This window comes from Prosopis cineraria, unplaced genomic scaffold (assembly GCF_029017545.1).
Source record: "Prosopis cineraria cultivar Desert tree isolate PC_DT_omini unplaced genomic scaffold, ASM2901754v1 PC14, whole genome shotgun sequence".
In the NCBI taxonomy this organism is placed as follows: domain Eukaryota; kingdom Viridiplantae; phylum Streptophyta; class Magnoliopsida; order Fabales; family Fabaceae; genus Prosopis; species Prosopis cineraria.
Window position 1 is genome coordinate 30,976,948 of NW_026555345.1, and position 27,379 is coordinate 31,004,326.

The following is a 27,379-nucleotide window of genomic DNA, read 5'->3' on the forward strand; positions in this document are numbered from 1 at the left end:
TTTTCTTTTGTAAATTGACATATATGAGTATGACGAGCATTTGGGAGGGATATGTGCAGAGAACGTCCCAAGTTGTTCATGCGGCTAGAGTAGAGCAAAACGAACTTATAAGCTACGGGATAAGGAAAAATATAAATTTTAGTTCGTGCACTTTGCTTGTGCTTTATTATTGAAGCCTATACCATTTTTCAATATTCTGAGTCCTTATATTTTCATTTCTCCACATTTTAAGTCCCTATATTTTATTTATTTAGAGACTTATAACATCAAAAAAAAATAAAAATGTATGAACTTAGAACGCTAAAAAAAAGTCAGGGAACTATAACAAAATACGAATGAAGTACAAGAATAAAAAATTATCTTGTACATCTTGATTTTGTTAGAGATAAATTGGCAAAACACTTGTCGTTAAAGAAAATTAATTATTTAGTCCTTATAATTTTGACTTAATTGTATCTTATTTTTTAAATTTTGACTTGTTGTAATTCAGTTCTTATATTTTTAACTCAGTTGTAACTTGATTTTTAAATTTTTCTTCTAACGATTTAGTTTTTATAATTTCAATAACTTAAATATTAAAATTTTAATATTTATAATATTTATAAAGATTAAAAGGATTTTGTAATTTAAATTATTAGTAATAAATTTTAATATATTTTTAATCTTTATAATTTTATTTTTTTAAAATATAAGTATCATGAAACTATAGGGACTAAATTACAAAAAAAAGTTCAAAGATTGAGCTATCATCAAGTCAGAATATTAAATAGTGAATTGTAACAAATTAAAGTTTAGAAATTAATTTATAATTGAGTTAAAACTATGAGGATTAGATGATTAATTTTTTTTTATAATATAGATGTCCTTTCCACGAAAATTTCGTTGCTTCTAATTCTTAATATAGTTTTTACTTGTATTTAAGATTTGCTAATTGTTTATATGGAAGAATGAATTTGGAACTCTAGGAATTCAAACGAGCTTTCAAGTGAACTCATAAGCATTTGTCGTGCGTTTTGAAATTTATCCAAATATACATTATTAATTTTTTAATATTTTGACAAATATATTATTTTTTTTTGTGGCCAAAGACAAGTAATACGTGATTAATCTTACTTTAATATTATAACAGTCTCTCTTATTAACATAACAAAAATAGCATCAGAGTTAGCTTTAATAGGAAGAGCTAAATTGAAAAAATTGTAAATTCCGTAAGGAGATCTAATAATTAAAATTGTTTATACTTAAATTTAAAAAGATGAAGTGAAAACACAGAGACAGAGACAAGTTTGAAAACAATGAGGAGAAAATAAATTTGGGAAAGGGACAAACAGGTATGCTGCGCATTTATTTTGGGACGTGTTGTATTTATAACGAGAAATTGGGGAATTTATTATGCGGAGATGTGTGAAGTTCAAGCAATTGCGTATGCATTATATTTCTATAAAATGATAGACAGTTAAGAGGCCAAAATAAAGCAAATGAGATTTGATTTTTATTTTAAGCTGTTTTTGTAATTGTAAGTTAGAATATTTATTTCAATGCAATCCATTTCCCCTGCCAGCCAGTCCCCATGTCACTAAAGCGTCACCTACGTTTGAATTTGCTCCAATTTGAATAAGAATTAAATTAAATTACAATGAGCTTAGAGATTGAATTATTATTAATTTTAAATTGCAATGATAAACAAATGATTAATTTTTTTTATTTTATAACTTATTTAAACTGGCATTTAAATTTGACTCAAATTACTAATTCTATGTATCTCACTAAAACCTTGTATGAATATGCGCCACCCTATACACAACATGGCTTTATGACCTCTATCTTTATTTTATTTCATATTTTGTCTTACTCTTATTCAATGGTGGAAGCAAAAGTGCTTAAGGGCCATTAACCCCTAATTAACTTTTTTTAAAAAAGTAAATTGTGGGAATCATACATTTTCAACCTCTTAAATATATTTAATACTAAAAGAATTTAACTTGACTTAAAATTTAATAATAATTTATTCAAAAGTTAAGAGATTATTTTTAGAATGGGATGATTTCTAGAAGAAAGTAATTTATTTATTCATTGCAACAACTAAACTATTGACATTCCCGATATGGATTGTGTTTTGATTTGATATAATTTGGTTTCATTGACACAAAATTTTAGTAACAATTTGGCATTATTATTATATTGATATATTTAATTTGTTATAAATTATCAATTTTGAAAGAATTAAATAATAGATAAAGTGGGCAAGCAACAAAGCTTCTTATATTTAGCATATCTTTAAATTCTAATAGTACATTTAAATCATTTAATGCTAGGAATATTTTGCACTTTTGTTGAAAAAATTTACTCTTTTTTTTGACTAAGAAAAGATTCAATTGGATGAATGATAACGTTGTTGAGCTTGATGTGTTCAAAAATCTTAATTTTTATAACTTGATTATTATGGATGAATTATGTCTATAGAGGTTGAAAAATCTAATTTTTTATTATTTGATTGACATATTATTAAAATCTATACTACCTCTTCTGACGACAATGGCAACCATTGAACTAACTTTTTTTGACATAAAAATTATAAAAACAAAACTTCACAACAAGATGCAAGATAATTTTTTATTAATTTAACAATAATTTATATTAAGAAAGAAATTGTTAAAAAATTTATTATTATTTTTATGTCATGAATTGACAAGCAGAATTTAAAAAAATAAAAGTTCATATTGATTTTGATTATATATTTGTAAAATTGATTGTGAACATATGAAAATATTTATGCTATGTTATATATACAACTCTCATTCACACATATATATATATATAAGTGCTTTATATCATGGAGACATTTTATAAGCCATTAATTAAATGCATTTAATTATGAGGATTCAATTGCAAATTTTTAAATTAGAAAGATCAAATTGAAAATAAATATAATTTATAAGAACCAAAAGCATAAATATAATATACTTATGTATGTAAAATTTAAAAAAGATAATTAAATAAAATTGAGTTCCTCCTTCGTTAACGAGCTAGCCGTATAAATTTTGCCAACAACAAAAACAGGTATAGCGAACTAGCACGCACGTCCTTCTATTCATCTCTGTTTCTCTCTTCCTCGCCAAAAAGCTCCCAATCTCCTATGGATTCTTCCGCAGCTCGTAACCACCAACTCCACCGCGCCGGAAAACGCCCTTCTTCTCGCCGGATTCCGTCCTTCTCCTCATCCCCCTCCTCCGCTGCCTCCTCCTCCTCCTCGCTCGATCAATCAATGCATTCTCATGATGACTCCATGCTCGGTCCCGCAACCCCTCTGAGATTAATCTCCCGAATCCCATTCTCTTGGGAACATTTTCCCGGAATCCCCAAGAATCACGTCCCCAAGATCGGATCCTCCCCCTCCCACAAACTCTTGCCGCTGCCTCCTCCAACGACCACTCGTCTTGAAGACCGGAAGAAGAATTCCGTTCAGGGTGGCTTTCAGAGGGATCCTTTCTTTGCTGCTTTGGTTGAATGCTCAAAGTCTAAGAGCGATTACGATCGTCACGAAGAAGCTGCTTCCAGTAGCAGTCTCTGGACCAATAATGTGACCAAGGTTTCGAGGAGTCTTAGTAATCGTTTTGAGTTCATCGGTCTGTTTGCTTCTTGCAAGAGAACCTGTGCCGTTTCTGAATCTCTGGTTCATCTTCCGAGTTCCAGAGGAACGAGAAGTTAAAGAAACACGGACACTGTCCCATATACAGACAATGGACTTTGATATGTACATGTTTTATCTCAAGTGTCGTATTATATTGAGTGTTCGTGTTTCTTTTTTCTTTTTCTTTTTTTCCTCAAGTGTTGGCGGAGCTTTGTGTAGAAGAAATAATAATGGACACGATAGCCACCGATTCCCATAAGCTTTCTGATCTCGGAGATTCCTGGCTCGCTGAAATGTGCTGGCGTTCTTGTCGGCATTAAGAAAAATAGAGGTATTTCATTTTTTATCTGTTTTTTTAGTTTCTGATATTTGTGAAGACAAACCGGTGTTTGGAAACCCGAGTTATTGCATTACTTTAGTACAAACAGGGAGTAGAGACAATGCTTACTTAAATCAATTTGATCCTATGTTCATAAAAAACTAAATATAATGGTTTTGGCATTATTTGACATTTAAATGTGCCCTATACAATACATGGATGTTCTGGATTTCATGTGATGACGGCCATATTATGAGTGAAATTTACATTACTCCATGTGGGGATTATAATCGTGCGCTGGACCACTGTGGAAAGAGTGCGAAATTATTTGACTTTGGTATATATCCATAGGTGAATGTGATTTCTTAATTCTTAATTAGGGTTTCAAAAAAAAAAACATTTTTACAATCAGGGCTTGATTTGATGTGGTCTATTTCTTTGCAAGCGTACATGTTGTTGTTAGTTAATTGTGTTGGGTCCTTTCCGGTACTAGTATGACATAAGGCTAAATTGTGTAATGAAAAATAATATTAAAAATATTTTTTCCATGTCATATGTCAGCATATTGCATTAATCTATCATGACAAACTTTGTTAACAGCATAAAAACAGAGTTAATTAATGGTGGGAGCTTTGAAAAATAAAATTAAAAGTTGGAGGGATCAATTTTAAATATTTAGAAGTGAGGAAGCACCGGTCATCTGCAGCGTAACTGCCTTAATGTCTAATGAGATTTTGGTCCAGGTAAAAGTGTATATATATTTGCTTTAAAAATCATGGCAATTATTTTGGTTTATATTGCATTTTCAATTGATAATTAATTAATAGGCATAGGGCCGTGCAATAATATAATAGTGAATGCATAGGAAGCATCCAACTCTATATGATAATTGAGATTTCGACTGCGCAGGGCTCAAGTTATGGTGAATGGGTCCGTCTGTATCGACAATATGGCACAAGAGTACTCTTTTATTCAGATTCCTCTGCCTTCATTACAATTTATTATCAAGAGGGATTATTTTAAAAAATAAGATTACCGTGATCCAAGTCATTTAAATATAAGAGTTCTGTTGACTGTTCTATAATCTATATATTAATATCATTTACGGAGCACTGGCTAGATGCATGGCTTCTTTGCCTGCTACGTGCGTTCGTGTGTGTTTGGTTTTGATTTAGTCTGAATATATCACCAATTTAGTTTTTTGGCCAGGACGATAACAATATTTGAAATATATATTAAAAGTAAAGTCACTAACAAAAAATATTTTTCACTTGTCGAAATGGCAATCTCTTTAGTTAGGAGGATTTGCATTAAGTAGGATATATTATGTTTAATATAATGCCTATCTCGATAGTTCAAAGTTAAAAGGTTTAGAATAAGAACAGAAAATAGATCCGTTGTGAATAATTTCAATTCATCCAACCCACAGGTCACCAACAAATGAAAAAAAGCATATATGAAAACAGAAGACGATGAAGCGTGGTGGATGATGGCTATATTAATATTAGCATTCACGACCTGAGGACCATACATTGAAGGATAGCTCGAAATTCTAACACCAACGCCCTGGAAAATAAGCTCATTATCATCATACTGATCACATGTAATCTTTTTATCTGTGCTCACCCTCTACAAATTTATTTAATCTTATGATTTCAAGATATGCTTGCAATCCATGTTTATGAAAACTGAAAACCACTATCTCATGAATACAGCTAATAGCAATTAACTCATGCGTTCAATCTTTTCATCATATTCAATGTTAGCTCCTTTCTCTACAAACCCATTTATATTTGATGTTACATTATTTATTTTACACCATAAGCATTCGATGCAAGCTAAGTGGATTACAGATATCACAAATTAAATACTGACGGTGCAACTAAATCAGTCATTTTCTTGTCCTATATTGTTCTTCCGCTCCTTCATATAAAAAAGCCGACAAATATTAAATTTACAATACATGCTAAAAATCAAGCATCACCGCAGAATGCTTATTCATGCACACACCTTATTCTCTTCAAAGTATATATAACATCACTTTTCAAATTTGGGACATCTATTTAATTCAAACTCTCGAATAATTACTCTGATTAAACTTTCTTCAATTAAATCTCTCTGTAATCAACATAATGCAGGTCACGCACAGTCACACTCCTAGATATATTAATTTAATTTAAGTGTATTATGGTATCTTTTTTTTTTTTTTTTAAGATGGGAAGTATCTCGAATGCATTATGTCAATTTCATAATGACATTAAATAAATAAAAATATATTTGGTCCGAGCTTGGGCCCAGTATTGTTGAAATATATTTGGGACGGCCATATCTTAAGAGCATCTAGAGTCCAGCTAGACAATCTGTAACTGCAAGGCAGAGATTTATTTAAAATGAGTCATTTTCTCGCTTTATAGATTCTGAAGGTGGCGGATAAGGTAATCCAGTTTTTGCATCACGCTCACAAGCTGGACACGAGGATCTCCATAGAGGTGGAATGAAACACTGCCAACAATTCATCAGAGAAAGCCACATTGAAAAATGCATATAATGCAGTGGAAAATGAGAAAGTAACTGCATCAAAAGGAATGCTTTTAAAAATTTTGGATGCTTATTAAATAAATGCGATAGTTTAGAAAATGCATGGGGATAAGAAAATGCCCATTCATGGCATAATTCCATCTCAAGATAACCTGCCGATGACCATCCTTTACTTGCCGGCCGGGCTATAATATCAATCAACAAATTCTAACTAGACGTGAAGCCGCAAGGAACTTGTCAGGGATAATTTGGTCCTCTCACACGTAGGAAAATATTTCCTGCAGGAAGGATTTGTCTTCCCCCGGTCAAAGGGGAGGGGAAGTCAATGAAGCGGAATTCGAGAGAAGGTATTTTGATAATCACGTGACTATGTGAAGGATTAATTTTAATTTGTAATAATTGCTTGCCTAATGCACTGACATAATTACTCCTGGACTAGTCAGACAAGTAACAAGTAAGACTTGTATTGTAAAACGTCATGCCATCAACATATAAGCAAACGAACCCAAAAAAATGGGAAGAAAAAAAAAAAAACATAGCTTCCATATAAACAAATAATAACCGAGATTTGAGGATGGATCCCTAGCAGAAAACATGGTGCAGTCATTAGATGTTTTCAATGAAATTGTGATCGCATTGTCACTAAACGAGCTATAGTCATTATAACTTGCGATCTGCAGTTGAAGGGCTTAAAACTGTTATCCATCATCCAGGTCTCATAAATGTCCGCCATTGAGGGAAGAGCAGCCTCTGAACATATCACAATATTGTACAAGTAAAGCCACATTGAGGCTATGAAGGAACTAATAGAAGTAGGCACATCAAAATGGAGATATTCAGCGCCACCCTAAAAGGAAACTTAAAACCTCTCCGTAGTTACTAGGCTCCCCAATAGGCATGTTGATTCCAGAGCCAGAAGCTATGCTGCGAAATGTCCCTGGTCAGTTTTAAGTAGGCTGCCAATGTGTTAATTTAATCTTGCTTGTCTCCAGGTTTATACTCTTTGCTTTGACCCTCCATGACAGAGCTTCTAGCATGATCACCCCGGTCTTGATTTGGCACTCTCTCATAATCATCGTCTCCTTTGTACAAGGTCTGAATAAGCATCAATACAGCCACCACAAACACAAAAATGTAAACCACTCTGATGTCGAATGATCTATGGATTACTTTTAGCAGTGAAGGGCCACTAGTTCTTTTCTGTAATGTTTTGCCTTCTCTGTACCCTTCTATTAATTTAGTTATTTGGGTCGACTGATCCTCCCCATCTATGCTTTCAGACCCAACAACCTGAAAATCATTAAAACAAAAACAATTGGTTATGGAAATTTGAGTGAAAAAAGTAAGCATCAAACATATGATTTAAGTTAATATGCTTGTTTATAGCAAGCGAAGTTTTAAGTAGTGCGAACAGCAGGATGGAAATCAAATACTCCTCATGCATTAATCAAGTGAAAGGTAAAACAGGATATTTGAAAGTTTCGCATGAAAGAAGGACTTGTTGAACATTTATGATGAACAAGGGCATTTTAATCCTGTCTGCAGTATATGTTTGATGTGATATTGAAGAATCATCATTATTCGAAGTGATTAGGTCATAGCACAGATATGTACGCTAAATTGAATAGAAGCATCAGACTATAACAGGGGAAATAGACGCTGTTGACCTTTAAGGCCGTCACATTTCCAATTAGATACTGCAATAAAATCAATGACAAGGCACGAAGAAGAGTAAAGAAGATTGAATGCCAACAATTTGCACCAAATTTTAAACAATTCACTTGATCCTAATAGTTTGTGACTTAATGACCATTATGTACACCAATATCATGAAACTGTAAGAAGATTGGTGAACTACTCATACTAAGGCATCTCAAGTCTCGCATAGCCCTCTGAAAATGTTGACCTATGTATATTCATAAATTTTGAAATGTTGTATTATACTCAATACATGTATATGCTAATTGATAAGACACTAAAAATGTAAACTCGAGATTATACATGATATGGAAAATGGAAATCAGGTATCACTTAGAGAGCAATATGTAGAATAAGAAAAATAATTCCTTGTAAGGTAGAATGCGGAGACTTACAGCAAGGTAATCATCACTTCCATCCCAAATGACCATCTTTGGTAGTTTAGTGCTGGTGTCAAATTTTTCTGCAAATTCCTCCAACTGTGCAGCCCCAACATAACTAAATATTAAGTCACGGTTTGCAGATGCAGCAGCCTTCAATAACTTAATCAGTTCCTTTGTTTTTTCTTCGTTTTCATCCTCCACAATTGTTAGAACAATTTTTCTCCCATCAGCACTCATCAACTTCAGTGTGTCATGGGATACAGGAACAGCTAAAGGGATCAGGTTTTGTTTAACAAAATCTTCCAGAAATTCCTCTGCCATTTAAAATGAGAGCATGACAAACCAAAAACCATGTCATGATGCATCCACGTTGAAGCATAAATAGCGGTTAATAATGATGAATAAAGCATTATGATGTGACGGAAGAACTCACATTCCACAGACACGATTTTGTATGCATGTGTGTGGGTGTGGGTGTATTGTTGACATTGAACTCACATCATGTTAAGAAGAAAAATGTGCCATCAATAATGTACTAAAGTTCTTCACCTACCTAAATTGTTACCTGCAATAAAAGCTGCATTTCAGACCAACTAATTATGCATCATTTTAACTCCAGTCATTATTCATATGCTACTCGTATGATATCTGATGATAGAAACAGCAAGGGAAAATACAAAAGCCTCTATACACCATACAAGCTGTAAATTTAACTGACCAACAGGTCTCTGCCCATCATATATATTCACCAAAATGCACCTCCTACACGAGCAATTGGAGCTTAAAAAGACCTTTTCTAAATTAGCATCATAAATGGATTGACCATCATGTCATCATCAAAGTAGCGATGCAGGCACATAATCCAGGAAGTGTTAAACCCAAGGCAAATAGCAAGAGATGTGTAAGTACAGGGAAACGATATTTACAAAGTACTAACCAGTATAAGATAAATGCAAATTATCCGTGATTATTCAACTGCAAACTATCAATAATCATTTAAGTGCAAACTAACCTTCAAATGGACCATAAAAAGTGCTCCGCTCATTGTAACTTGGGTTAATGGAAACCAAAGCAGGTACCTTATCAAAATCATATAATACCATAACATCCTCTGAAAAATCTTTAGCTACAGAAAACCATGCATTTTTCTTATATTTTTGGGCTAACTTTTCAATCATTGAATCGTTCAACCCAAAACCAATATATATGGGGAAAAAAGTTCCAGCTGCTTCAACAAAGTCACTGATAGCAGAATCTGAATCAAGGATGGAAACATCAGAAGAAGCAAACTTCTTCAGGTAACGAACAAGTAAATCTGCTTGCCTTGGTCCACGATATTCAGTGGGGATACCATTATTGAACAACATAAGAGTAGGATATGCCCTACATCACAGAAGAAATTTTCTACATCAGTTCATGACTTCATTCCCAGTAAAAAGCATTTATACAATTAATACATCAGACTTTTCGGACCGACTGCTATCCTGTCACGCTTATATTTTAGTCTAGTGCTATCAACTCATAAGGTAAGGAAAACCGGGAGGAAAAAAAAAAAAATCAGAATTGTTAAAATAAAGATTATCTTATCAAAATAAATAAATAAAGATTATCTCAACAAGCAATAAAAAGGGACGGAATAACATACTCAACGTCATATTTTTTTGCAAGGCTGGTAAACTTGTCTGCATTTACTTTTGCAATGATAATGGGTTCCTTCAAGGCAGCAAGTACAGGGGCAGCTGCATCTAACTGCAAGGCAACTAATCAGATCTTTTATTTGTCTCAATTAAAATGAAACATAAAAAATAACTAAGTTAAAGTACCTAACTAAGTAGAATCAAACACGAATAGCTATGTTATATTATAAATCTGTTGCCGCCTGCCCTAACCTCTTAGGATGTTCAAACTCAATAGATGTAAGCATTGCTATAATAAATAACACCAATACTAGTTTACAACTCTCTCTTGTGTAGGCAATACACAAACAGAACAGAGGTGTGGCAGGGTAGTTTCCTTTGCTAGATCGCCCTACAATGTCTGAACTTGGATCGGAGTTGAATTTGAATTTGGTAATTCTAAGCTAGTGGAGATCAAAATCAAAACTTTTTCATTCCTCGCAAAACCATGGGTAACCCCTTGAAAGGTTGAATACTATTACTATCTAAGCTTAAGAGCTGGCCAAAGCTGTCATCTAGAACGAATCAGAGGACATAAGAAGCGCGTACCTCGGGAGAGAGACGCTTGCAGTGACCGCACCAGGGAGCGTAGAAGTCAACGAAGACAAGATCGAAAGTCGATATGACGGAGTCGAAGTTGGATTCATCCAATTCCAACACCGTGCCATCCACCGAGAATAGCTCAGCGGAAGAAAGCGACGAGAAATTTAAGAGCACAGAATGAACAAAAAGAAAAACAAATACCACCAAACGCTTCATCCTCGATCCAATCAACAATAACAAGGCCACTCTCAACGTTCCTTTTCCGGTCGACTCGCCTTTGCTTCTTGGTTTTCATTTGACAGTCCCACTATATCAGTTTTGTTATTTTTTCTTTTTTAAAATGAATCAAATACTTTGCTAAAAAAAAAAAAAAAAGAATCAAATACAAACACATGTACAGCATCGAAGTTAAAAAAATGAATCAGATACATTTACTCCCCACACAGAGAAGGGTAATCCTCATTCCCCCCCAAAAAAAAAAAAGTAAAAAAAAAAAAATTGGTAATCGGCATATCAGTTTCGCCATTGCTCGTTCAGAGCTGGTGAGTGTTCCGGCATGGAAGTTAAAATTCATCGATTTTTTTATTTGGCGTCTAATTATTGTTGATTTTATCAATTTTAAAAAAATATTTCCAACAATATTTATTTTTAAATAATAAATACACTATCACCAATAAATAAACAATATCATCAATAATATTTATTTTTAAATAATAAATATCCATTCATCCTCCAAAAATAAAAAATAAACTATCACGGACACTTATATAATATTTTGTTCAATATATAGATACTGTTGGAAAATTTTTGACCAGCTATACTGTTGGAAAAATGGTAAAAACGAGATATATCTATATATATATATATATATTCCTTCCATCCAAAAATATAAAATATTTTTTGAGGAGTTAAATGTTCAAAAATATAAAACATTTTTAATCTTTTGAAATATAATGATTGCTTTTTTTAAAAAATGTCCTTATTAATAAATGATTTTATATTTATTATTGGGTGTTTAATAGGGATAGATATGAAAAAATAAAGTTAGTTTAAAAGTAGTCAACTACTTTATTAGAAGGTGAAATTCGATTAAAAATACTTTATATTTTTTTACAGAGAGAGTATATATATAAACTTAAGCGATTTAAGGTTTGAATGTTGGCAAAAATAATAATAATAATAATCGCTAGAGCGCAAAACATTATCACTTTCGCTTTATAACATTGCATGTGTATGATGCACACTTAATGCAGGTCCCTTTGATAAAATGGGTGACATTTTTATTCATTTTCTTCCGTAACTCAATTTAATATATTTAAATTACTGAAATTATTTTAATATGCTGTTGGAAATGTAGTCACACAGCCGCATTGTCTATGCAAATTTCAGGTCCCGTGGCCAAACAGGAAAGCACCACTTTGCGAGTCGCGTCCCATGAATTTGCTGCAGCTTGTCTGATTGCGTGGGTGCGAAATACATTGTTCTTGACCACGGTGATTGGCTCCTCAGTTTTGACAAACTGATTTATAAAGTTGTATTTGGAATTAGACCATATTGCGATTTACTAGTTTTTCCACTCCGCTGCCTAATTCCATCCGATTTCAAGACACCGAAGAAAAAGGCATTAGAATAGGAATGAATTCAGCCCACGCATCTCACAATATTTACTATCAGCTCGGTCAAAAGGAGGCGGAAAAACCTGTCGTATTTACTATCATCAAAGAATTGTCAAATGCATCTCACAATATTCCCCATGCGTCAAAAATGATATATTAACAATGAACTAGTGTAATCTGGCTTCACCAGCGGATTCATCCTCAATCATAACCATCAATTTCTTGGTTCCCTCGGGAAAACAATCCGTTTCTTATATATAGATCACACGGCCTGTATGATCCATCGTTAATCTGTCTATCACCATCAAGCAGTCCTACATGTCCAGCAAAAAATAATACTCCTAGGTTCTAGCATTTCTTCCACCTTTTCTGCTAATAGCCTCACATAGCCGGCATGGAAGTGTGTCAAGACTCGCCGCTCGAGTTCTTCCATAGTTACCCAATACACCACACCTTCTCCATGCATGGTATTCGGCATATGCTACTGGGTCATTAGCTAGGGTCTTCACATACGAAGCTAGTTCTTCCAGGGAGTTGAACTTTCTGCCATCGATTATAGAATGCGGAGGGACAAAATCCATAACATTTGGCGCCCCAAAATATATCGGAACCGCACCAGAGTCCAAGGCATAAAATAACTTCTCTGTCACGTAACTTTCAGTCCACGTATTCTCAATTGCAAGAACAAACTTGTAGTAAGACATGGCACAATGTAAGTGGTCCCACCAATTGGGGGTAACACTAGCATCATTGGCACACTTGGGATAAAAGGATAAAGCCATGTCTGGACCACCAACATTATTAAGGCATTTGCCAAATGAATGGTGTGGCAGCAAGCTAAGTAGTTTCTTGGCAAGTTCATTCCTTTGAGAAAGACACCGGGATGAAGACCAATAAACAAGCGTATCCTACAAATCACAAATAAGATTTAGGTACTATGAGCCCAAATTTTTCTTTCATTCCATCATCCTAATATATTTAATGGCAAACCACTTACATTGTTTTTGTAAGGAGAGATATGATAGTTTCGGCCGTTGTGAAACAGAGCACCAGCATAGGTTGACTGTACATCATCTTCAGCATGATAACTAATAAATATATCTTCCCGGCCAGATCGCCTTCTGCCAGCTTCAAGATCCATGTATACGCGAAGTGGTTGTCCCATTCGCCTCTGAAATCAAAACAATAAAGACATGAAATAAACTGAACCAAAAATAGAATTTCAAATAGTAGGCAAACACACAAATAGCAAAAAACACTGAACTATTTTTAAGTTAGTTGATTGCATTGTGCAAGACCACCGTAAAATGAGTATTATTTAAGAAAATAAGAGATTATGTTTGAGTGTACTTCTCAAATTATAAGAGAATATAAAGTTTTACACCTTACAGATATAATCCAATCAAAGAAGAAAGGTAAAGTTAAAAATTTAGAATATAGGGTATGATACAAAAGAAAAGGGGTTCAATTTTCATTTGGAGAGAGAAAAGCATCCCACTTCGAAATGGCATTCCAAATCTTGGTCAGAAAATATGCCAGAAAAGGAACCTTGCAACTTCTATGCCTGCCTAAGTTAGCAATCAAGATAAGCAAAATAAACATTAATCGATAAAATTCAAAGTCTGTCCTCTTGATGTTGAATTATAGTAAAGAAACTCTATGCTCAAAGTCAGAGCAGAAAGATCTTGAAACTCATTTATAAATTGAGAACAAGGCAACATCAATTTAACAACAACAGCAACAAAATGTTTTATCCTACTAAGTAGGGCCATGTATATAGATTGCACATTATTGTACTTATTCCCAACTAACTCTTCTAATATATCACTCAACAAACAAATGCTCAACAAATTGTATGCTTAACAGCTATAAACCATAGAATTCATATAAAGGAGAACAAAATTCCTACAGCACAACAGTTACATTGGGCTAACATTTCAAGATTCAAGAGTGTACCAACTTCTCCAAGGCTTCAATTGTAAGTTTCTAACAAATACCAAATGATTTTCTAGTATTTCCCTTGAATTCAAAACTTGTAAGGCTAATAATCACTTCAATTAACATTGAGATACTCAATTTCAGTGTTGTGTGCAGTAAGCATGTAATTTATGACCACAATATCAACATCTCAAACAAAGTCATGTCTAGACACTTGAGCCATATAAGGAAGTGCAGGTGTGACTTAGCCATGAGTACTTTGTGCCCCTTAAGTTTGGGGGCTAGTTTCACTTTCATCCTAAATGTTTTATTTTTGTCAATTCGTCCTGCATGTTTGTGAAAATTCTTGATGTCTTCCTAATTCCTAATGCCGCCCAAATGGTTATTAGAACTAGTTGACCTGTTGAACATGTGATAATTAGAGGATGCAAACGTAGATATTACACACCATGCCAAGTATATCATCATATAGCCTATAAGGAGGAAGAGAAAAGATAAGGATACAAATTAAGATGACACTGTTTTGGGATCATATATTAGGCCAGTTGAATATGTTTGCAACCTCTACTAGCTACACGTTAGACAGTAAACTAATCCTAATAAAAATTTGGATGCGAGAAGCAATTAAGAAGATATCAAAAATTTATGCAAACATTTGGGGAGATGATAATTAAAACAATATCTGGGATGAAAGTGAAACAGCCTCAAAAAGAAAATGTTTCTTTTGCCTATAGCTTATAAATAGGTTTCACGCTGCAATGTCCAGTGTTCTGAATAATGCTTCTCCAGAATTAGTTACCATAAGGGCAACACAGTTGCAGCTGATGCTAAAAATGGGAGGCTCAGATATCTACGGGACACATGGAGGAATTTGACACGAGGAAGCATAATAGAATGAGAGGGCCCACTTGGAAATTAAGGAATTACTGAAGGGCAAATGGAAAAGGACAGGAGCATGGATTATGTCAATTCTCTCTCTTTGCCAGGCGTTCTTCTTCATTGATCTTCCCACTTCCATTTTTCTTCTGTATCTTTGTGCTTAATTCCTCATTGTACTCAATTTGAAATTTTGAACTTCTAGTAGACTGGAATTTGGGTTTTCTCCCCCTTGTTACAGAAACAGATTAAGAGGGGAACTATCAGTTGCTGTTTGTAATTCATAATTGTTAGCTACCCTTTCACACACGTTCTGTAGTATACATGTCCATGTTTCAGGGCAGGAATTACGTCTTGTGAAATACAAATAATTTAAGAAACATCTAAAGGAAAAAAGCTTCGTTATTATAGATTTCCCCCTCAACTTGACCGCTTATAGAATAAAATCGCATGCATAAAGTTCGACAAGTTATAAAGGATACGGATACTAGGCAAAGTCAAGGCTATGAATCATGTTCTCATTAATGACCGGAAATATCACCCTGATTAATACCCTTATCCTTCTCCAGCATATAAGATTCAATTTTTTTAGACAAGGAAACTCTTCAAATCTACGGCACCCACCATCATTACCAAAACTGTGAAGACGACTAGCAACGCCAATTTCAGCAGAATTAATCAAAGGAATGAACCATTTTCGATCGGAGACTTACCCGTAGTGGAGGCGTGGTAGTTTCAAACAATAAGGCATCAGGCTTGTCCGCTAAAACAGAAGATTTAGTCCATAAACAGCTCAACTCACATCGGCAAGAGTACAAATTATCTAAATTATCGGGAATCCAAGTCCAGCCTTTGACCAAAACGCTAACATGGCTCGATTTCAAGCTTCCACATTCCGATTCACCGCCAATCTGTTGCAAAGAAGAAGCCCTTGATGTGTTTAGCAGGTTAAGATCACCGTGTTTCTGCCTGAACCGGGGACAACCCACCTGAGAGTCCCATTTCCTGAAGGCACCCACCAGGTCGGTGAACGGTTCTGATGCGGATGTGATGGAATCGCGGATGGGTTGGACGGAAGAAGATGCGGAAGGAAGCTCAAGGACACCGGAGAAGAAAAGGATGAGGAAACTGAAACTAATCATGGCAGCGATGGTGACGGAGTTAACGGGCTTGGGTGACATGGTTGACTCTTGAGAGAGAGAGAGGATTGTGAAGGATGTTCAGAGAAATGGAGGGTGCATGAGATAGAAAATGGAGTCCAAGGCGACTTCTCCTTCCTACTTCCATTCCTTTCAATTTCAAGTTTGGTGGTAGATATGTCTCTTCAGTCCTTAGGGGCTGTTTGGACGGTAGGAGTGGCAGGAGCAGATTTCAAAGGCTATTCATCGGATGCAATTTTATGCCATCCATGGTAACAATAGTTTTTATTCATTTTGTAATATATTCAAAAATTTATGAAAGTTTGACCTAAATTTATTAAAATCAAGGGAAATCTCATGACTTAAATGAGAGATATTTAAATAAATTAGATACACTATATTATTTATAATTTATTTAATTAAAATATTTAATTTAAATATTTTAAATAAAGTTTTGTATAATATTTTTTAATTAATTTTATTTTTATAATAAAATACATATTTAATTTCTTAATTTTTTTTCTCTATTATCATTAATATTAAAATTAATTTATATTTAATAATATTTAAATATTATATTTTTATTAGATAGAAAATAAATGATATAATGCACTCAATTTGTCTAAATATTTTTTTGACTTGAATAATACTTTAAAATATTTTTAAATTATCATCACCCAAGTCCCAGTAAAGATACACGCTAAATACACTATCATAATTCATCACAACTTGCATGAGAATTGTCTGTTACTAGTGGATACTACTTTATCCAATTTTATTTATAAGATAAAAAAAAATATTTCACGCCAATTAGATTAAAAACTTTATTAAATTTTTTGATTACCATTTCAGCACGGCAGCCGAACTTATGAACATTCTTGAAGGACTCAATATTTGTTAGGTAGAGAAGTTTAATAGAGTCAATATTTACTCAGATTCTACTGAAGTAATTACGCTCATACGCAATGAGTTTTCTAATACTCATCCACTTGCTACAACTATTAATAAAATCAGAGATCTTCTTATATATAATTGGTCAGTCACTTTTGATTACATTTTCAAAAAGGCTAACAAATACGCAGATTGGATAACCTATCAAGCCTTTCCCAACAACTTAACTTTTTAGATTTTTGATAGTTTAACTTCTAATTGTAGTAACCTTTTGTACGCTAATATGACTTAATATGTTCATCTACATGGTTTTTCTATGGCCTTCTATTCAAAAAAGAAAAGAAAGAAAATATTTTTTATCATCTTTATAAGTTATGTTAGTAATTAAATTTTTATCACAATTTTTTTATTTTATCCATAATTAAATGTTGGAAAGAAGAATTCATTTATGGAATTAAATATGCATATTTTAATAGGAACAAGATTAAAAACTTATTAAATTTTAATAAAATATGTTAAAATAGAATTGTAAACAATACTATTTATTGGTAGTAATTGCAAACTTCTCATTTATAGATCCAGAATGTTTCTTTCTTTCTTTCTCTTTTCAATGAAGTTCTTGGGCCTGAATGTCACATCCCTGGCGTGCACGCGTAAGTGTACTCTTTAAGAAAAACACGAAAATAATACAAACCTAGCCGCCGCCGCCCCCCCCCCCCCCCAAAAACCGAAGAAAAAAAATGAAAAATAAAACGAAAAAGAAACAAAGAAGAAGGAATTGGATAATTTTCTAATGCTATTTTGCCCTGAGATCACTTGGAATAATTAAGTAGCCTAACTTTATTAAAAAAAAAATCCTAGAATTAACCTTTTGTTTCTGGTCCCTGCGTTTTCCACTAGCAAAGTTCCAAGCGTCCACTAATCAAGATATACAAATGTCTCCACATCAATCAGGCATCGTCAAGTTCCTTTGACCTTTGGCCAAACCAGTTGTGTTGAGAACCGGTTATAGCAATGAATTAACCACTAATTAATTGGACACTAATGTCATTCCGTTTGTTATAACAATATTGTGGCTTCCCTTAGCCACTATGTTTCTAATCAATATTGATATACCAGTGATACATTCAGTCCAATATAATTATCAATTTCTCTAAATATTTGATACCAAGTCTTGTGCACGGATGGACAGAAACATGTGGCAGGCTTTATTTTAATTGGTTTTGGTCAGATCGGCTTGGGTTGGTTCAGTCCAGAAGGTCTGGTTCGGTTTCTAAACATTCCTTGGCTGCTCAAATTTGGTAAAGGTTATGGCTTCCTTATAGCGTGGCTGATAACTTATTGTCATATTAGGATCTGCAGGCTTTTCTCTTAATTTTTTGGCTCATCATTATGTTTATTTTTTGCTGTTAACATATTGCTGCTGTGACATCAAACCTCAACCAGTCGTCCAGTAGATGTCCATTATAAAGCCTTTGCTAAAGAAGAAAACATCGGGCCTTTAATTTGTTAAAATATTGTTATTGTTGTGGATTTGGTTTTTATTAAAAACTTAATTACCCAATGGTTGCTCTTGTATCAAAACACTGGATGCACCTTTGTGATATAATTTTGGAATCACACTACTCTGTTACAATAAATTTGTATTCCATACAAGTCTAAGATTGTCACTTGACAATGATTTTGCAGCAAATCAATTTAATGTACGAAAAAAAATCAATTACTAACATTGACATGGCATAAAGCTTAAGCATACATAACATTATATTGGTTTCTGGACCCTTGACCTGGTGTAAAACTATGTGTTAGAGGAGACAGGAAAATGGAAGGGTTTTGAATTACAATTACAGTGCAGCTAAGTGAAGGAAGGGGGAGAGTATGGGGGTTATTTTATCACTATTACTCTGCAAATTCCGTAGTAGTGTTGACTTTAAAAATGATAAATTGTCTTGATTCAGTCTTTGCTGTAAACTTTTATAATATGAATGTGCTGTGATTGTAGTCTCTTAGAGATTTTTTTTTTTTGAAATTTTTCTGTAGCTACTATTGATGTGTTATTATTTTCAACTGTAGTAAATTGGTGCTATATCATATATTTGATGGAGTTATGTTGCATGCAAGTGAAATTTAGAGGCTAAATTATGATGCTTGAATGCAATCATTTGGGCTCAAGTTTTGTGTGTGGATCAGTTATTTTGTATTTTAGCATGTATTATAGAGTTCTGAGGCAGATTTTTTTAAAAAGCCAAAAACCTAAGGTTTGCTAATTGAGCTATACCCAATGCATCATGATTGATGGGTTACGTTTAAAAATGGCGGTTGTACTTACATATGCTTCATAATATATGAATATGTTCATCTGGCCCCGCACGTTGAAGATTGAATTTTGGTACTAGCATATTATTTGATCTTAGTATAGTGAGCCCTTTAACGTGTAATGTTGGCGTTTTGCGTTCAAATTAAATGCAGGTACAAGAAGATTAATGGAGTATTTTGGTTGTTTATTTGCTGTTTTACAAGTTTGAGGAGCATTATGTATAGACAATGAATACATTCAATTTACAGGAAGCATTATGACTTTGAATAATTATTCTATCATTTAAATTGTTTGCTAACATGAATTTTTAGGAAATATTTGTAAATTGTCATGAAACATGCATCTAAAAGAACTTGCACGTATATGTATGATCATCTATTTGTAACTTTATTTAGTAAGCGTATCAAGTGAGGATCGTAATAAAAAATTCATTGGGTATCACTTTGGAAGTTTAACAAGTCCTTCAATGTTACGTTTTTTCCTTTTGTAAATACTGAATACTTTTCCAAAAAGTATAATTGTGCAATTTATAGGAAACTTAAAATGACTGGAGTAGATACACAAAACAAAGTACCACATAAATATTATCCCCCTTGCGTAATAAACAGAAAAAAGATGCATATTATTAGTGAATATATATTAGGATATACCACAGCGTCATGGAATCTCATGATATCAAATTAGGTACATATGGACTTGAAGTAGCAATATGATGTTGAATGCAAATTCTCTCCCACCAGTATTAGAGGTTAGTGAAAAAAGAGGAAGAGAGAATAGCGGGACGTACATAATCAGATAGATCACGTTACTCATTGTTTCCGTAGAGAAGAGATCCAAACTAATAAGTACGGTTGCACTCAGTACATCCACCAACCTAGCTATATTTAGTCAGGCATATTTATAGATGTCTAAAAAAGACCGTAAGATAGCTTCGTGTGAACATTGTACTACTTGTCCAAAAGAGCCAAGAGTCTTCTGAAAGAAGAAGCATCACAAGGCAGAACAATCCCGTTGGGATTATTAAAGCCATACTCATCAGCAGCTCTGTCTAGCAATCTCTGGAACATAGGATTCTTCAGGTATGTCATAGGAACCGCAAATCTTTCCATTCCAATCCCCACGTACACCACAAAGTGACCTTTTGGAGTCCCTTTAACCTCTTCTTTCTTTGCCATCATCTGCTGATCAGAAGACACACACACACACACACACGGATAGCTAGAATGCACCAGGATGTGTGAATGATGAGCTATTGCCCAATGAGAGTTTTTGCTGCATTATATCAGTTTGAAAAGGATATATAGGGCTTGAAAAGTGTGCCATATTATGAGTTTTTTACTTTATATCTGCAAATTCAAGATAAGGTATGTAGGTGGCAGTAGATAAAACTTCTTAACAGAAGACTTTCAACCATAAAGTGCATCAGTTTAACATACATACATTTGATATATATTTACCAGAATGTTGCTTAATTAGGGGTGAAAAGACTTTTAATTCTCTCTAGTTTTGTAAGAGTTTCAGTTTTTTCCCTGTAGTTTTAATTGAATCAATCTTGTTCTTGTCATTCAACAGCACAATTAATTAATTAAGCCCTTTAGTCTTGACTTAGTTAATTTTCATCATAAAAAAAATCATGAAGCAAACCAAACCAACATCAATTGACTGAAATGTTATCCCTTTCCAATTCAGCTAACCTATCAGTTAATCAAAATTAAAACTTTTACAGTTCGCCCTGGGGAGACAAATATAGTTGCCAAAAGAAGTTAGACTTAATTATATTCAACACCATAAACTGCAATATATACAGGAAGTATCAGTATTGTAGAAGCATGCAATGCATGCATGGAGAGAGATAAAAGGGACAGAGAGAAAGAGGTGGGGGAGAGCCTAGAGACTAGAGTAGTGGGAAGCTCACGGGGTAATGAGTCATTTAGTGTAGGACATTAATAACGAAGGTTGTCTCTAGATAGATATATGCTATATCACAGCGAAACTGGGTCTTATGAATTTACTTGCACCTGCACATGGTGTCTCTGTGTATATCTGATTTTGCATGCATGCAAAAACAAACACCTTCCATACCCACCCATGAGAGCCCTGAACCTTTTCAAACAACAACTTGCATGGCTTGTCACGGAAAACGACGTCATGGTCCGACCACTGAATCTAGCTCACCTGTTCAAGTAATCCCCAGCGCACAAACAAGATCGACAAATGACAATGATGTACCAAGAAGAATATAACCAAGTGACGTAAAGTACCATCAAAGAGCATTCAACATTGTCTTTCAAATATAGCCAGTTGTGCTTGGCAAGTGGGCCTGAATTATTGAATGAATTCAGATGAACATATATTATGTTCCTTTTCAACGAAACCAGCTTTTCATTGAAAGAAACAAGCGATTTGATCAAGGAGCTCGATTGCTGGTTCAAAAATTAATTGATAGACCACAATCTGTGTACAAGTGCAAGTACTCCCGATTTTGAAACCGGTATCCACTGGTTTGATTGGCTTTTAATTTGTTGGTTAATTTATTAAATAAAGCGTTTGTCATCATGACTTGTGTAAATTATAATATCTGTCGGCCTGGTATAATCACGCGGTATTGTACGGGAGATATTTATATTGGAAAATATTTTATTATATATAAAAAGAGTATATTATATTATTATATATATATATATATATATATATAAGCTAAGTCTGCTAAAATAAGATATCTTTTTTGTCTTTGGTTTCTAACAATTAGTTTCTTAATTACACAATTACTCGATTAATCGCACCATCATCATCTACATCACCTTAAAAATTAAATTACTCAGTAACTTTTACGCAAGACATACATCATGTTGATTGCACACATTCAACAACGGAGAAGGTCGTCATGCTTTAATTTATTATAGTTGTCGCTCAGTTGTCATAATCTATCTTCGTTTGATTTCTTGTTAATTAATTTAAGTGTGAATAATTATTCTTCATGTTTCCTCAGGAAAAATATTTAGCAAACATTCTTTCGTTGGCTGGATTAATATTATTTAGTCCATTAATTAATCAATACGACCTTTTATGCCAATCAAGTTCCACTGGCCTTTTTCACACATAAACTGACAACTTTTGGTCCTCTGCAAATGAATTCTTTTATTATATTTTTTTAGTGTCGTCTTTTTAATTTAATCAAAATATCAATATAAAAAAATGGTAACTTTTTAGGGTTTCTGGCAACACAACAAAGGTGACTTCTTATATAGTTGAGGGAGTCACCCATCTATTTTTATTACAAGTCACTTTTAAAATATTTTATTAAAATTAAAAAAACATCAATTAAATTAACTCTATTTTAAAATTCATTAATTTTCTACCTCTACTCTCTAAAAAGAAAAACAAGAAGTATTTTTTCTAATCTTTTTGCATTTAATTATAAGAGTAGAAAAGTAAAGATAAATATAAAAATAATAAATTATTATATAAATAAAATTAATTTTAATTTTATCTACCTTATAAATAACATGGGAGAAGTATTCATTTAGTTATGTGGTATTTGGATCTTGGATTTAAGTAATTAACATGTGAAAAAAGAAACAAAAAAAGATATGCATGCTAAAAAAGTAACTAACATGCCTTATGAAAACATTAAATTCAAATAAGATGTAAGTTGTCAGAATTGCAAGTTTAGGTAAATTCATAATAGGGATATAAATTATGAGTTTATCTTTATTAATAAATAGTTTTTAAAATTATAAGAAAGTAATTAACATGCCTTATAAAATTAAATTTGCATTTAGTCTGAGTTTAATTATAAACAAGTTAATATCATTTTGTGAGTTAAAAACATATAAGTAGTAAATTTAAAGAGTCAACTCACAATTTGAACGAATTTGCATTTTATAATTCTAATTTATAAATGAGTTAATATAATTTTATAAATTAAAAATATAAAAATAATAAACTCATAAGTAAAGTGAGAGTTTGACAACAACAATAAAAAAGCATTAAATCTAATCTTCTTTGTATGTACAAGTTTTCATGGTGTCGTAACTCCTAACACCCCAATTGAGAAAAAAGTGATTAAGCAGAAGCAGAATGACACTTAATGCCCCAAAAATTTAAATTTATAATAATTAGACTCTCGAAAAATTTTGAAAATAGATCATTTAAATTCTATTAATTACAAATGTAATATAATTCCAGTTGCGAATCATGAACTAATAAGAAATAAATCTCATAGCTTTAAATTAATATTTTTATATTATATTTGTAAATGTCGAATTGTTATTTACACTAACTTATTTTTCATTAAAAATTTTCAATACCTAACTGTAATTAAACTAATGTTTCGAGACCAAATTATTATTTTTCCTTGAAAATAAGTTCATAATGAGTTTATTGGTTATATTATTTTGTTGGAAACCAAGAAAAACAATCAACCTATATTTGAGAAAATAGGCCTAATCCATTTGACATGTTGAAAAGCAAGAGCTGAGCCTGTAAGTTGTATGAGCTATGCTCCAAAATGACTCATCATGTGTATAATATATAAAGAAGAGGGTTCTCTCTTCTTCTTTTTATTCCCCTTCTCTCCTCTTTTTTTTTTTTATCCTTATCCTTGGATTAAAATTTGAAATTTGAGGAGTTTAAATTTAGTATTTTATAAAATTATTATCGTAATATCATATAGTAAATAAATAAATTCAAACTATTACAATATAATTTAAACAAACCACGGTAAATTACATTATTTTATAAAATAATTTTTTTTGGAGAATCATATTCAAATACTTTTCAAAAAAATTATTTACAAATAAAAACTAACAATAAATTTCATTTGAGGAAAAAAAATTAACTTCATATTTTAAGAATAATTCATTTTATATTAGTCCTTGGATGTAATTCTTCCTTTTTTTTCTTTTTTTTTTCAATTTTCAATTGTTGAGGTCAAATTTTAAAGATTTCAATTTATTTATTTATTTGTTATTATCTGATATTATAGTAATATTTTAATAAAATATTAAATTTCAATAATTTAAAAATTATTTTTAAAAAGTGGTGGGGATGAGAAGAAAAGAGGAAAATGAAAGAAGAGATAAGAGAATCCTCTTCACTCCTATTTTGACTTTGAGCATAATTGCCACATATTGAAGAAAAGAAAACGTGAAGAAAAATTAATGTGTATTTTTTGAATTGAAATGAAGAAACAACAAAAATCCATTCATAGTGTCGATCAGAATAAAAAGAGCTATGCTATTTAAATATTAGATTTCAAGTTTAAGTGCGTGTAAATATAAAAATTACTTTTGACACAAGTACCTCTAATTATATATGATAATGCGATCAAATCCAACCTATTCTTATAAAAAATAAATAAATATTCAAGATAAAAAACCATCTTAGATAGAAAAATTAATGTGTATTTTTTGAATTGAGATGAAGAAACAATAAAAATTCATTCATGGCATCGATCAGAGTGAAAAGAGCTATGTCTATTTAAATATTGGGTTTCAAGTTTAAGTGTGTGTAAATATAAAAATTACTTTTGACAAAAGTACCTCAAATTATATATGATAATGCGATCAAATCCAACCTATTCTTATAAAAAAATAAATATTCAAGATAAAAAACCATCTTAGCTAGTCGGACGATTGAAACTATATATTCATGTTCTCCTTTGAGCTAACATTTTTTGCTTCATTTTCATTATATGAATGAATCTCCCAAAGACATGTCAAGACAACGAGCGATGGCATGCTAAAAACATCAAAGTGATTATATTTTTGAAATTTTAAAACTTTCAAAAATTGTCAAGGAAAATATTAAAATCCAATTCAAGCTTTTGTGGAAACTTTAAAAATGGACTTCAACATGACATCCCTCAGGTGCACCCCTCAAATGTAAAGGAGAGAAAATTTGAGAGAATCTCTAATGGGTTTTTCTTTTTATTTTTTCTTCTTTTGGCCGAGGAGAAAATGCTAAGACTTGAATTATTCGTGCCAAAGTTGTTCTGATCCTATTATTCGAGGTCGCTTCAAAATGAAGAACATTAAGATCAAAGGGAAGAGCCAATTAATTTTTGAAATTTTTTAAGAGTTAATGAGCATTTTAAACTCTAAGTGATTACTTGAATAATATTTTAAACTCTGAACTCTTAAAATGAGAAAAGACTCTTCATTGTGTTAAGAAGAGATTAGTGTGACATCAACCTTTGACTGAGCCTCACAAAGTCAAAAATAATGACAGTTATAAGTAAATTAACAGCATGGTAATTTATTATTTAATTAATAATTTAAAGTCTAAGATACTCATTTTAAAAATTTAAGGTATAAGATGCTCATTAACCCATTTTTTAAATCAAATTATATAAAATATAAGGAAAATGACAACTAGAGACCTCATGAGAACATTAATAACAATATAGATGTTGAATTATTAAAATTTCAATAAAAGACCATATATGATCTTTACTTGTAATGAATTATTTTTTGTTAATTAACTTGATATTCACAATAGACTTTTGCAAATTCATAATTAATACTATAAAGATTCCTAAATATTTTTTGTTGATTTTTCAAGCAATAGCAAAAAATTACATTTGTTGATTGACTTGAAATTCATAATAGATGTTTGTAAATTCCTAATTAACATTATAAAAATTTCTAAGTATATTTTGTTGCTTTCTCAAGTGCAAGTGATTGGCTTGTCTTAAATTAAAAAAATTATAAAAACATATTTTTTATAATTTTTTAATTTTGAAAATTACAAATTCACCTTTTTTATTCTTTTTTTGCTATAAAAAAATCATATATTCTCCCTAAAATCTAATTATCTAAATAATAATAAAAGTCTTTCTAATCAAGCTATGTTTATATTACCACTTAAATATAAATTAATTTAATTTTATGATCTTTTTTGTTTTCTAGTCTTTTTACTTTATGCAAGTTTGTCTTTTCATATACACAATTTCTTTTTTTGTTTTGTTTAGTTTAAACTTTAGCATTTCTCAACCTTGAGAGAATAAAAATAACGATGTCCAATTAATTATTGAAAATGATTGATAATTTTTAAATCAGATCTTTATTTGGACAAAATAAAAATATAATATTATGATTTAAGATATTTAACTTATACATGAGTAGTGTGTTTTTATTGTTTTCTACCATAATTAAAATTTGAATTAAATAAATGTACAACTATTAAGTATTTAAATGGCAATTCCCTATATATTTGTTAATGTTTTACTTTCAACTCAATCTCATTATTTCATTTATTTTTTATCTATTTTTAAAATGTAAGTAGGTTAATCCACTAACCCACATGTTAGCCACAGGTTCATTTCCTCTAGCCTAACTCATCATTTTTTTGTTGGTTGGTGGGTTAAGCCTGTACAGCCTCTATTTCTAGTATTACAAATAATTTTAAATATATTCTATAGATATTTCAAGCAATTTATCTATTCATGGTAAAAAAATCACAAGTGATATGCTTGTGATTTATATTTAACTTTTGTAAATTCTTAACTAATATTATAAATAATATCAAGTATATTTTATTAATTTTTTAAATAATTTATTTATATATTAATAAAATATCTGTTATGAAATTTTAATAATTTAAAATTTATAACTGTTATTAATATTTTTATGCGATTACTAATTGTCATTTTCTCAAAATATAAATGCAACTTGCACGTGCTGATTGACCGTTCCGGTAATCCCTTGGCCAACTTGCAATTTGCTACGCAGGCGTCAGTTGCACTAGAAAGCAGAGGCAGGACAAGCAAACAAATCAATCTGAGAAGGCAACGTTCCGTTCCGTTGCTCTTC

The 27,379-nt window shown here is 31.9% G+C and overlaps 3 protein-coding genes across 3 annotated transcripts; 1 reads left to right on the top strand and 2 right to left on the bottom strand.

Moving 5' to 3' along the window:
* Nucleotides 1–2,978: 2,978 nt before the first annotated feature.
* On the top strand, nucleotides 2,979–5,023 carry LOC129293997 (uncharacterized). Its single transcript, XM_054932169.1, has 2 exons — nucleotides 2,979–3,962; nucleotides 4,860–5,023. The coding sequence occupies exon 1, from the start codon at nucleotides 3,137–3,139 to the stop codon at nucleotides 3,707–3,709; it is 573 nt and encodes a 190-aa protein (XP_054788144.1). The 5' UTR covers nucleotides 2,979–3,136; the 3' UTR covers nucleotides 3,710–3,962; nucleotides 4,860–5,023.
* A 1,988-nt stretch (nucleotides 5,024–7,011) lies between these two features.
* Nucleotides 7,012–11,176, bottom strand: LOC129292229 (protein disulfide-isomerase 5-2-like). Its single transcript, XM_054929792.1, has 5 exons — nucleotides 10,795–11,176; nucleotides 10,215–10,318; nucleotides 9,582–9,952; nucleotides 8,582–8,883; nucleotides 7,012–7,778 (listed from the first exon to the last, which is right to left on the bottom strand). The coding sequence occupies exons 1-5, from the start codon at nucleotides 11,002–11,004 to the stop codon at nucleotides 7,461–7,463; spliced, it is 1,305 nt and encodes a 434-aa protein (XP_054785767.1). The 5' UTR covers nucleotides 11,005–11,176; the 3' UTR covers nucleotides 7,012–7,460.
* A 1,300-nt stretch (nucleotides 11,177–12,476) lies between these two features.
* Nucleotides 12,477–16,571, bottom strand: LOC129292529 (alpha-(1,4)-fucosyltransferase-like). Its single transcript, XM_054930089.1, has 3 exons — nucleotides 15,932–16,571; nucleotides 13,402–13,575; nucleotides 12,477–13,312 (listed from the first exon to the last, which is right to left on the bottom strand). Exons 1-3 carry the CDS (start codon nucleotides 16,397–16,399, stop codon nucleotides 12,746–12,748), a joined length of 1,209 nt encoding a protein of 402 aa, XP_054786064.1. The 5' UTR covers nucleotides 16,400–16,571; the 3' UTR covers nucleotides 12,477–12,745.
* Nucleotides 16,572–27,379: the final 10,808 nt, after the last annotated feature.